The sequence below is a fragment of the Halichoeres trimaculatus genome, unplaced genomic scaffold (genome assembly GCF_033239565.1).
Source record: "Halichoeres trimaculatus isolate MK-OKI-2021-1 unplaced genomic scaffold, fHalTri1.1 fHalTri1_scaffold_11, whole genome shotgun sequence".
In the NCBI taxonomy this organism is placed as follows: domain Eukaryota; kingdom Metazoa; phylum Chordata; class Actinopteri; order Labriformes; family Labridae; genus Halichoeres; species Halichoeres trimaculatus.
In genome coordinates this window covers 23397289-23408962 of record NW_027437189.1, presented here as the reverse complement: position 1 = coordinate 23408962, position 11674 = coordinate 23397289, and the positions used below count along the sequence as shown (strand labels likewise).

The following is an 11674-nucleotide window of genomic DNA, read 5'->3' as shown; positions in this document are numbered from 1 at the left end:
GTTGCTGTGGGGGGTATTTTTTAAGCCTGCATATGTACAAGTAAAATCTCTCATGTAAAAGCCATTTTTGTACTCATCAACATCTTTTTTCAGGATCCTCCTACATTAAACCAAGCCCAATTATCTTAGTTCCCACTTCTGGGAAGCACTTGGAAACACAGGCTGATGGGGATTTCCCTATCTAACTCCATCTTACTCCATAAATGACCTCACTGTTTAGCCTTACTGTAAAATGTTTTTGGGCGTGAGTTTCAAATAATACTGGAATATGAACAGTTTTGACAGAGAATGGTGTACAGCCAAGCTATGCATCAACTTTTCATATGGCACAAGACTAAGACTATTTTAACATGAATTTATAACAGTACTGCAGATGGCCGTGAAATGTTGCAATGCAACACTATGTTTACACAATTCTACCACTAAGATTTCAAAATTACCCAGACCAGAGGAAACAGTATACTCTCTTGAACTGGCTCATACGTAAAGGTCAAAGATTTTCAGATTCCATTGTAATGCTGTCTAATTTTAGATGTCAGTACGTTCACATTACTTTGCATATAGCCAAAAGCATCAGTCATGATGATGTTGACTGGTAGTTGTAATGATCAATTAAGGTCAAATGTTATATTGATATAGAAGATAAATTAGCAGCCAATGGTTTGAAATATTTTTACATTAATTAGTAGACCTGACCTGATCTTAATTATTTCTGTTAAAGTTGAGCACAACTACATATTTTAAGCCTTTTGGATCAGGTTTCTCACAAAGTCTCAGAAGTAAAAATTCATGTCATTGTCATAGAAAAAGAGAAAAAGGTAATGTGGTGAAGTGGTCTGCTCCCCTCCTCTTGGTATACACCAGCAGCCACAGCAGTTAGCAGTTCCCTTCCGAAGAACCAAGTGTTTCTTTTATCAGCATTAAGCAGAGCTTCCGCAAACCAACATCCTCCTTTCCTTACCTTCCCTCTCTGCCTCTGTGGTACCAACCAGCCTCACGCTCATTCTAAACACATTTACGTGTGTACACAATACATATGCACACTAACACATACATAGCCCATTAAAGACATCCTTTGGCTTTTTTTATCCAAAACAATTCTGTACTTAAAGATAAGTTATGCATTACATATGAATGAACTTCTAAAGGAGGACATATACAATCTAAAAGTGATAAAAGAGTTGGATATTGTTGCAAAACATCTTAATCTAATAATCTAGAGATAGGCGCAGACCTTATTGACACATTCGGAAGAATGATGCTGCATGTTGAGGTTCCTCATTCACTCTTTTTCAGGTAGTGATAACATGAGACCATCATGACATACGTTTTTTAAGAGCATTCGCTTAAAAGTTGGTTTCAAAGTAATTTTCTGTCATTAGTTTCATAGAGGAAGACTAAATTTAATGAAGAAAACTTCATATTCCTAAAAACTTAGGAAGATTAGAAATGCCCAGGTTTTATAGTTCTTAAGTTTCATACTCACACAAGAGAAAGAAGCAACGCTTTATTTCCTCAATCTTAGATCAAGATTTAAAAAATAGAAAGTAGATAAATGTGAGAAAAAAATAATTCTCCAATTCACACTCTATTTTTTTCCTTTCCCAGAAGCTGACTCCAGGAATATTCCCCTTTTTTTACCACAACCCGCCCATTTTGTTTAGTAGTGAGGTGGTTTTTCCACTCATGTCTGATACAGCCTTTGAGATGTTAAAGCAGAACCAAAGATGCCGTATTCCTCTTTTTTACTAAATAAAAGAAATGCCATGGCAACAACAGGACTCATAAAGGGGTTGAGGATAAAAAACAAAAAGACAAAATGTTTTACCATGTCATCCACATTAGTCTTAACACACCGTAACAAACAGTAGAGAAGTCATTAAGAGAATTTCAGCTGTAGTGAGTCACTGTGGGCCGTCCCCAGCCAACATGTCCTCTCTATTTTTGAGATATAGTTTGTAGCACTGAAGTATACAATGAGAAATAGCTGACGGACCTCAGAGGTTCAGGGAAGCAGGAAAGCAGAGATGTCAAAGACTAATTGAAGCAAACAAACACAAACAGGGAACGTGGGCGTTGACCTGGGAACTGTGTCCAGATTCAAAACCACTGTGGTCGCCGTAATAACAGGGTGCTCTTTGGCACGCTGTGGCAGTGGTTGAGTCAGGGGCTGGGTGCTAGGAACTCTGGGTTGGGAAGTCCCTTCTTTGATTCCGGGTAGACATTCACCTTTCTTGACTCTGTCAGCCACCTACTTTTTCCATCTTAGAACAATGACAGAGAAAACATTGAGATTTATGTCTCAGTGGGATGTGATACAGTAATGGACCAGACAAGCCCTTCCATGTTCTCATGGTCTTATGAATATACAGTGCCTCACTGAAAGCCCATTGTTGCTCATTACCAGCCTTAAAATGTTAATCGATTTCTCAAGACAAAAGCAAAACATAGGTCATAAATCAAAACAGATGTTTACAGTACATCCACCACTGTTACAGATATATTCTAAAATTAAAAGTCTATCAGATCAACTCCCTGATGCGTGTATGCAAGCGCCCACCAACCTTGATAAGCTTATTCTTTTTTTCTCATGTGCACAGTTTAACTCAAATATAGGAGGAAGGTGAAAACATTAAACTACTTTAGGTTGAATTGAATGAGCATTGTCTGTACAGTGTCTGTTAACAAAAATACTTGCTGTCATTTGAGTTTAAAAGCGTGAAGATTGAGTTATTGAGACTCTTGATTATTTTATTTGCCAATCCAATCTGCATATCAAAAAAGATGTTGCAGTGAACAAAATTACGACTTGTGTTGAAGATAAAAGCTTGATAGGTTTTTGGTCTGTGAGCAAATGCTGTATTAATTCTAATGTGTGTAGTTCTGAAGAATGTATACAGTACCATCCAATCAGTAACTGTGATGCAGATAGGCATCATCGCTGACACACTGTCATGCTTTTCCATCATAGCACATATATATAGACCATGTATGTCCCTATTGAACTATAAATAAGCCTCATATCTGCAATCAGTAATTATAAACTTTTGCACCATCGGGCAGCTCTATATAACACAAAGTCTTTGTGAGTGTGCTCCCTGACATGCTTCAGATTGGTGCAATGAGGGGATTTTTTGCAAGGGATTTTAATGGTCACTTGCTATGTAAGACACGCTCCCCTCTATTCTACCCCGGCTCCTCTCTCTCCCTTGGCGGTTGCTCTGCCAGATAGAGGAACAATGTAGTCTTTCTTACCTGTCGGAGGGTGTACATTCCATTTCTACTAAACTAAGTCTCAATCCTGCCTCCTACCCACCCCTGCTTAAGCAAGGCCCTCACTGCAATGCCGGCTCTGACTCCAGGTGCTCCACATCACACTCCTCATATCTTTGGTTTGGGACTATATAGGGAACAAAGACACTACCATCTGATTACTCGTACTCAGTCTGAGTTGTTTAGAGTGTTCGCTTTATGGGCATTGTCATTTCCAAACTGGAATCAAAATTGCTTACAGGGATTTTTTTTTTCTCCAAATCTTTCAAAACATTTTACCTTCTTCAGCGAGGACTTACAGAATGGTTCTCTGCCAGACTGTTGGTTTGTGGTTTGTCGTGTGGGCAAAAGGGAAATTCGGAGGTTGAGGTGCAAGTGTGCTATTAAGGATACAGTGAGTGCAAAAATTTGTGGTGTGGGTGCTTTACAGGAAGATTGCGTTTGTCTGTACTGAGCCATCCCATTTATGCCGGTGGCTGTAAGTGAGGCTGAACACAGAGAGAGACAGACAGTTGAATGAGAGATAGAGCAACAGGCCTTGTGTGTTTAACCTCTTGTGATCTGCTTAACACATGTTTTACTAAATTTTTCATCTTCTGACCTCCAAGATTGTGCTCGTAGTCCAAAGTGATTTTTCCGGACTCATCATCTGTGGAAGTGGAGAATGTTGCACAGGTACGTCCATTCAGATCTTACCTAATTTTGTTGCAGATCGATGTAGAAAATGTGCAGTCCTTAAACTATGAGTGCTGTGGATTTAATACTGCAGATGATCTCTAATTGTCCTGTCACACTCAAAGTATTTTAGTTACAATGTTGGTGTAACTTCCCTCAACTAGATATCAACAGTATACTGGTTTAATTAATAAAAATAATAAAAAAAAGATACTGGTCAGAACTAAATTAACACAACTTAGACAGTTACATGACCTCATGGAGTAAATTGTGTTTTTTTATTTTACTGACTGGAAAAGCTGGTTTATTGGCTGATTTATTATTTCATATTGAATTTTGATTTCCTGAATTAACAACTTGAGCAGAACGAATGACGAAAAGCAGAAACACTGAAATATTAATTGAAAATATCTTAATGCACCCTTTATTCTAATTCTTTTTTACATTTGGGGGATCATTAAGAAAAAGTCAAAGCATGAGAAACATTTCCCCCTTTTTAACTAGTATTTAGAAATTAAAAAGAGAAACACATTTGTTTAGCAGTTCTGCTTAATTCTATTACAATCACTTAAAAAAAAACAAAAAACACAGTTTGAGATTCATAATGGTCATGGCTTTAATTTACCAGATTTTGCATTAATGTTCAAATCTAGAATTTTAATTAATGTAGGCCACTGTTCTAAATTGAAAGCATTACGCACTGAATAAAGCCAATGACCAGCTCAGAGTGTCACAGCCTGCTGTTTGATGCGCTGCTGCAGCTGAGTTGGCAAAAAAAAATTTTGATTTGATTTTCACACTAAAGATATCAATACCTGCTCCTCAGGGTGAATGAAACCTCCAAGCAGTTTCCATATAACTATCACCTGAGTGGTAATACTCTGCACCTGAAAGACATAACATTCTGTGTTTATAGGTGAAAATATCTGCCTCTGTAAATGGATTAAGAGATTTGCACAGGCATTAGTAATATTTGTCCACACCTTAAAAAGAGAGAATTTGATCATGTCTTTTTATTGAAATTAAAAATAAAAAAAGCTTTATTTTTCTCCCAAGGCACAACAGAATGCACGTAAAGCAACAAAGTAACAGTGTAAATACTTAAGGAATTGAAGGCACGAGATTCCGGTCCGGTTGAATAAACACAACATCACAACATAAAATTGATTGTATTTTACCTTTACTTGTGCTTTGTAGTGCATTTCTACTGCACACCACAGTGCTAGTTATCTAAAATGCATGTACCTGGTGTAGAGTAGTATATTTAACATTTAAGACTACTCAAAGTTTTCCAGAGTGGCCCTCAGCCTCCAGTCTGTCTTGCTGCTGCAGCTTGCTGTTTCCCTGCAGATTGTCTTATCAGGGGTCGGCATAGCTGCAGCCTGGGACTTCTGATGGGAGGAGTCAACGCAACTAAACTGAATCCCTCATGTGCTCCATAACACCCAGTTACTTCTCTAACACTAAATTTTCTCTTGATGTAACATGTGGTGCGGGCATGGAATAAATAATCTTTGTGTAAATTATTTCTAAATTTCTGTATTTGGTGTTGAGTGGAGAGATAGGTGATAACAGGCTGCTCTGTGTCCTCACCAGGTTGGTCTTTAGTGTAGAAAGTCTGTCCTGAATGTGCTCAACTGCCAACTATGTTCTCCCGCTGAGGAGAACCTTTGAGGTGAGTCTCAGATCACGCAACACTTCACCATATGATATGCTGATTAACTGTTGTTTTACAGTATCATATTCTCTTCCAGGGATTAGCAACTCCAGGCAGGCTGTGTGGAGGAGTGTCCATGTCAACTAATTTACCCGGACCCAGGTCTCATGGAGCTCCTCAGGACACTGAGATGGATGTAGCTTGGCAGGAGCTAATGGCCATAACAGAGCTACAGGTAATGACTGAGCTCAGACATTTACCGTTTTTATTAGTTTTTTTCTTGAATGTAATCCAAAAGTATGTTGTGTTTCCCTTTTGAGCACCACAATTTGTTCATACTGTAACATTTTTGAGCTCTTTTGGAGCTCTCTTTTTCAGTTTCACTTAGCTAATATTGATGAGTGATAGATTTATGAAACTGTATTTTGTTAATAAAAAAAGGAAGACACAAATTTGCTGAATGATTGTAATGAAAACTTCCTTAACATGTCACATTTCACATATCAATATTTCTACAATGATGAAAAGTTAATACACACTCAGCCGATAAAATGGCAGCAATGACCTGTTTAAATGATGGCAGGTTGAAAAGATTGTGAGAGGGAGCAAGTCCTGTATGTTACTGGCGGCCCCCTGCACTGCACAATGGCCATCTGTTTCAAGTGAAACTTGATCGAATCTATGAGAGCTCTTCATAGGGTATGGGTGGCATGCTGAAGTGGAGGCAAACTGTGTACTATTCTGAGCGGGCTGCAACCAGAAGACACTTGTGACTTCAATCTTGTCTGAATTGCCAGTTAATCACATCTATTTCTTTTGTTTTGTGACTGTAGTTTGATGTTCCTGGTGAAACCTCCTATGAATCAACACAGTATCAAAGCATGGAGCCCATGGTCCCTATGGGAGGGTATGGGATGACACAGCCTCCACCTGCTTCTTGTGAGCTCAGCGCTGCCAACACATATGATGGATGTTTCTCTCAAGAGGTGTCCGTCTCCCACCATCAGTTAGGCAGCAACGCAGAGACGATCTACGCCAACTCTGAACCTCAGCTCAATCAGCGCATCCCCTCCATTCCTTCACATACACAACCGTCAATGACAGCACCGAGAGAACACCTGAACATGTCAGGAGACAGCCAGGGGCACAGGAGGTCAAACGTGTGTCTCTCTCAGGGCCGGCACATGCTGTGGACAGCACACGGTCAGAGTTCCCACACTCGCTCAGCTGATGATCTTGAATCAGACTCAGGTCTTTCATTGGGTTCCAGCCCACCCCTAGCCTCCCCAGATAACCCTGTTAGTGCACCAGGATACCAGAGTGTAGACATCAACATGACATATAGTGATGGTGAACCTGACAGCATGATTGAGCACACCAGAGGACTTCACATGCATTACTCCATGAACTACCCAAACCAGCCTCACTCTTATTTACACTCAGGTGCTCATGCCTATTTTCCTAATCAAACCACCTACTCTCAAGTACAGTCCAGTGCTCTGAGCCCTTGGTCGATGAAGCAGCAGGGTCAAAGCACGGCTCTGGGAGACCTGTACACTGACTGTGGAGTCACCAGCAGAGGGAGCTCACAACATATGTACAACAAACAACCCGGAAGCAGCTCAGCTCCTGCACCGCTGAGCAGAGATGAGAGGCGTGCTATGGCCTTGAAAATCCCGTTCCCCATGGATAAGATAATAAATCTCCCTGTGGATGACTTCAATGAGCTCCTGACACAGTACACTTTAACAGATTCTCAACTTGCACTGGTCAGGGACATCAGACGGAGAGGGAAGAACAAAGTGGCAGCTCAGAACTGCAGAAAAAGGAAGCTTGAGAGTATAATTCACCTTGAGAGGGAACTGAATCAGCTGCAAGCTCAGAGAGAGCAACTGGCACAAGAGAGGCTGGAGTTCAAGCGCAGCATGGCTTTTATCAAGTGTCGCCTGACAGACCTCTACTCTGAGGTCTTTTCTCATTTAAGAGATGAAGATGGTCAACCTTACTCAGTGGATGACTACTCCTTGCAACAGACACCTGATGGGAAAATTTACCTGGTACCCCACACATCAATGCACAAAAGAGAACAATGTTGATTTTAACATTAGCTTATTTAAGTAATTCACAGGAAGCACAGGGCTGAACTGTGCCAACTGAGTGTATGTTCATGTGCTGTTGACATGTTTTAATGTAAAACTTGAACTGCATGTATTGACACTTATGTTTGTAAGTAACTGAGACCACACCCAAGATTTATAAAAAAAAATACTTTATTAAAAAAAGTAAAAATGACACTGCACAGCAGTCTTATGTTAAAAAAATAAAAAGAGGTAAAAACTCTTCAGCACCCTCATGATTGTTTGGCAAACCTGTGAAGGACAAAAAAAAAAGTTCAAGAATAGCCAAAAACCAAAGCGCAAAATCAAATGAGACAAGAAGGCTTAGCTGCATTGTACCTGATTTAGCCATTTCATTAAAATGAAGTCAGGGAGCCTTGAACTTTTGCAGTTACCTAGAAAAAAGAAAAACAAGATAAGCAAAATACATATGATAGTAGCTGCTTTCAGTTCTCAGCATGCAGTAGGTCAGGCCACTAAAAAACATATCAAGAGGCCAATTTTACTAGTCATCTTTGTTGCAAGTCATAATCAAACTTGATTGCTCAAGATTATGTCATTACTCAGCTATAGACTTGCTACCAGCTACATGACAAATATAGCAAAACATACTATCAGTAGTGGAGAAGTCTGGTCTTACCTATACAGCATATTAGCCTTTTGGTAGCTGCTGCCTGCTAGTCTCAGGCTTCTGTTCTCACTCTCCCCTGCTTCAATGATCCTGGCGATGGTTTTGCTACTTCTCTCCCTCAGCTGGCTTCCATGGCTAGCCTCAAAGACTGCATGTAAGCTAGCATCCTCCAGGTGATCTTTGCAGAACTCAGGGTAGAGTGTACAAAGTGACGAGCTCTTTATGATGGATGTAGTTGTACGTCTTGTTTCTTTTTTTGGTTACTGATTTAGTTCTTGTCACCAGTCACCTAAGACATTGGCTTGACCAACCTCCTCACTTCGTCAAATGTTGCTTCTGTCCCATGTGTACATCTGGCAATGAACCCTCCCTTTCCCAAACCACCAAAGAGGCTAACAAAGACTTAAAAAAACTGAAGATGTTTATTTCAGCTTGAATGGTTGCAATTACAAATAAAAACCAGACTCAAAGAAAAAAATCTACATAAAACCTCATTGGAATGCTTTCTTCCCGGTAACACAATGATGAAAAAACACAAAACGTTTAAATGAAGACCCTCCATGATTTAGCTATTGTACATCTCTTCATGCAGCAGCAGTAACCTGCCACAACTGTTTGGCTGAGCAGATTTAGGAGGGAAACCTGCAGCTGCCCTGTCTTTCGCTTGCTCTCCTCGCTCTCCTCTCCTAAGTACATAGTCCTGTTGAACAATATGGAACAACATTGTTAACTGTGCACTGACTTTGTATGACCTGACATCCAGAGTGATTTGCTTTTAAAATTTATCTACACTTAACATGTCCCTGCAGCAACAAACTCTGGTTTTATGATACAAAGGCAATTGTTCTGGCATGCCTATGGTACTCACCACTTCACATTTTAAAAACGACGGCCATATCCACCATTGTTTGAGCCACTCCCATAGCCACCTTAACAAGAGCAAAACATGTCAGGTTCAGGAAGCAACTAATAAAACTTCAAAGTCTTTTTCTTTCATATCTTAAACTCACCTCCAAAGTTCCTGCCGCCGCCACCTCCTCCGCCACCAAAGTTCTTCATTGGGCCAAAGTTTGAGGCCTGAGGGTCGTAGTGGCCCATGTTGTAGTTCCCTCCACCACCGTTACCACCCCCAGAGCAGTTTCCTGTGAAAATCAAATGTTAGTCAGAACATATGGTCTCAAAACTCTTGTCAATTAAGGGAGGTCAGGGTGCTCACCGTAGCCATTGCTGTCATAACCATTTCCTCCATAGCCACCGCCGCCACCTCCACCACCCTGGTTGTAGCCTTGGTTATATCCTCTGTTTCCTCCATTATTGTATCCACCAGGACCTCCAGGTCCACCTCCGCCATAACCTAAAGCAAACACTCTGTCAGTCAAAATTCATTTGATAAAAATGGTAATACAATATTAAATATGAATCCTACTCACCACCATCACCGCCGTTGCAGTTGTAGGGACCATCTCCATATCGCCCTCTGCCACCTGAAAAGATCAAGATGAGTACGGTGCAACTACAGGCAACATGGTTTTCTTTGTACATAATCAAAGTGCCCTTACCTTGGTTAAATCCCCTATCGTAGTCATAGGGTCTTCCTCCTCCACTGTTGCGTCCTAAAAAAGATAAATGAAAAAAACATTAGCTTTGCAGAACGAAATACTGTAAGATTTTGAGCGTGTTATGATTTTGTTTTGTCTCACTAACCTCTGTCACCCATTCCTGAAGTCTGCATTTCTTGCCTTGTAAGGGCCTTCCTCACTTCACAATTGTGGGAGTTGATTGTGTGATATTTCTGGACTGTAGGAATGATAGCACATTAGATTTAAAGAGATGAAGAAAAAGAGGGACCAACACATCTTTGTAGTGCATAAGAGCCTCTACTTACTGACAATCCTGTCCACTGAGTCGTGGTCATCAAAGGTCACAAAGGCAAAGCCTCTCTTCTTGCCAGTGGTGCGATCAGTCATGATGTCAATCACCTCAATTTTGCCAAACTGTGTAAAGTAGTCTCTCAGGTGGGACTCCTCTGTATCTTCCTTAATGCCACCAACAAAGATCTTTTTTGTGGTCACATGGGCACCTGGCCTGTTTGAGTCCTATTAAAAACAAAAGCATTTTCTGGTCAGACTGGCTACTTCTCTTTGTAGACTCGAGGCTTACTCTTGAGTTTTGCACTGAACATACCTCTCTGGAAACTGCTCGTTTAGGCTCAACAACTCGGCCATCAACTTTGTGAGGGCGGGCAGACATGGCAGCATCAACCTCCTGAACTGATGAGTATGTAACGAAGCCAAAACCCCTGGACCTCTTAGTGTTTGGGTCCCTCATGACCTGCAAGAATAGTCCTCCTTTAGCATAAACGCTGGACACAAGCCCAAAAATAGAGCAAACTAAATAAAATATTTCACAACAATAAAAGGACTGCAGCTTAAACACTTCACCCACTCACCACACAGTCTGTCAGGCTACCCCATTGCTCGAAATGGGCCCGCAGGCTTTCGTCTGTGGTCTCGAAGCTCAGACCTCCGATGAACAGCTTGCGAAGCTGCTCGGGCTCGCGTGGGACCTACACAATGAACAAAGCAAATATTTAGAGTTCGACACATTCACTTATCGTTAATAGTTTTGTTTTTGTATCCACGTCCACAACGATGAAGGGCATAATTGTTCAATTTCTGAATTCTGCGTCACTCTTTATACTCAGGGAAGACGGAAAGGAGGCATCGCCGCCATTAACGTTAGCTGATTGATAGCGTAATTCTGTATTAATAACTGTGCCAGTTGAGCTGCTGTGCCAGTTACGAAGATTCAACAGTTATGGTTGCATTTGCATGTGCTCGAATGAGACACAATAAACAAATTCGAGTTGATCACGAATAAATAGTCGAACATTTTGGATTGATTGCCGCATGAACAAAAGGCCATGAGGCCCAGCTGCCATAAAATGGCGGCTGCACAATACTTGATGGCTACTGCTGAAGCGACAAAAAACGAGCAAGCCTTTTAAGTTCTTCGCGGCTTGAAGAACTAGGCGATGTTTTAGCATTACTGTAGAAGCATCAAAGACACATAAAAATTTAAAATTTACTCACGTCTTTAGACATATTGTTGCGAAATCCTTGAAGACTCCTTGTGATCTGACCTGAGAGGCGCTGTCTGCGTCAGACGAACACGGACCGGCACTCAATTGTAGAATAAATAGCAAAGAATACACCTCTGTCACACAGCCATTGGTCAGGACTTCCCGCCGGATAATGACGCCAACAACCAAATATGTTCTTATTGGTTTGAATCCTATCAATCAAAAATATCATCCAATGA

General features: G+C 40.8%; 2 protein-coding genes across 2 annotated transcripts; one reads left to right on the top strand and one right to left on the bottom strand.

The window, feature by feature from the left end:
- The first annotated feature begins 3837 nt into the window (after window positions 1-3837).
- On the top strand, window positions 3838-7894 carry nfe2 (nuclear factor, erythroid 2). Its single transcript, XM_074680920.1, has 4 exons — window positions 3838-3948; window positions 5545-5623; window positions 5703-5840; window positions 6439-7894. Exons 2-4 carry the CDS (start codon window positions 5576-5578, stop codon window positions 7699-7701), a joined length of 1449 nt encoding a protein of 482 aa, XP_074537021.1. The 5' UTR covers window positions 3838-3948; window positions 5545-5575; the 3' UTR covers window positions 7702-7894.
- Window positions 7865-11597, bottom strand: hnrnpa1b (heterogeneous nuclear ribonucleoprotein A1b). The gene is made up of 12 exons (XM_074680922.1): window positions 11446-11597; window positions 10803-10919; window positions 10538-10684; window positions 10239-10449; window positions 10058-10150; window positions 9913-9966; window positions 9784-9837; window positions 9570-9707; window positions 9364-9495; window positions 9222-9282; window positions 8062-9053; window positions 7865-7974 (listed from the first exon to the last, which is right to left on the bottom strand). Exons 1-10 carry the CDS (start codon window positions 11455-11457, stop codon window positions 9233-9235), a joined length of 1008 nt encoding a protein of 335 aa, XP_074537023.1. The 5' UTR covers window positions 11458-11597; the 3' UTR covers window positions 7865-7974; window positions 8062-9053; window positions 9222-9232.
- Window positions 11598-11674: the final 77 nt, after the last annotated feature.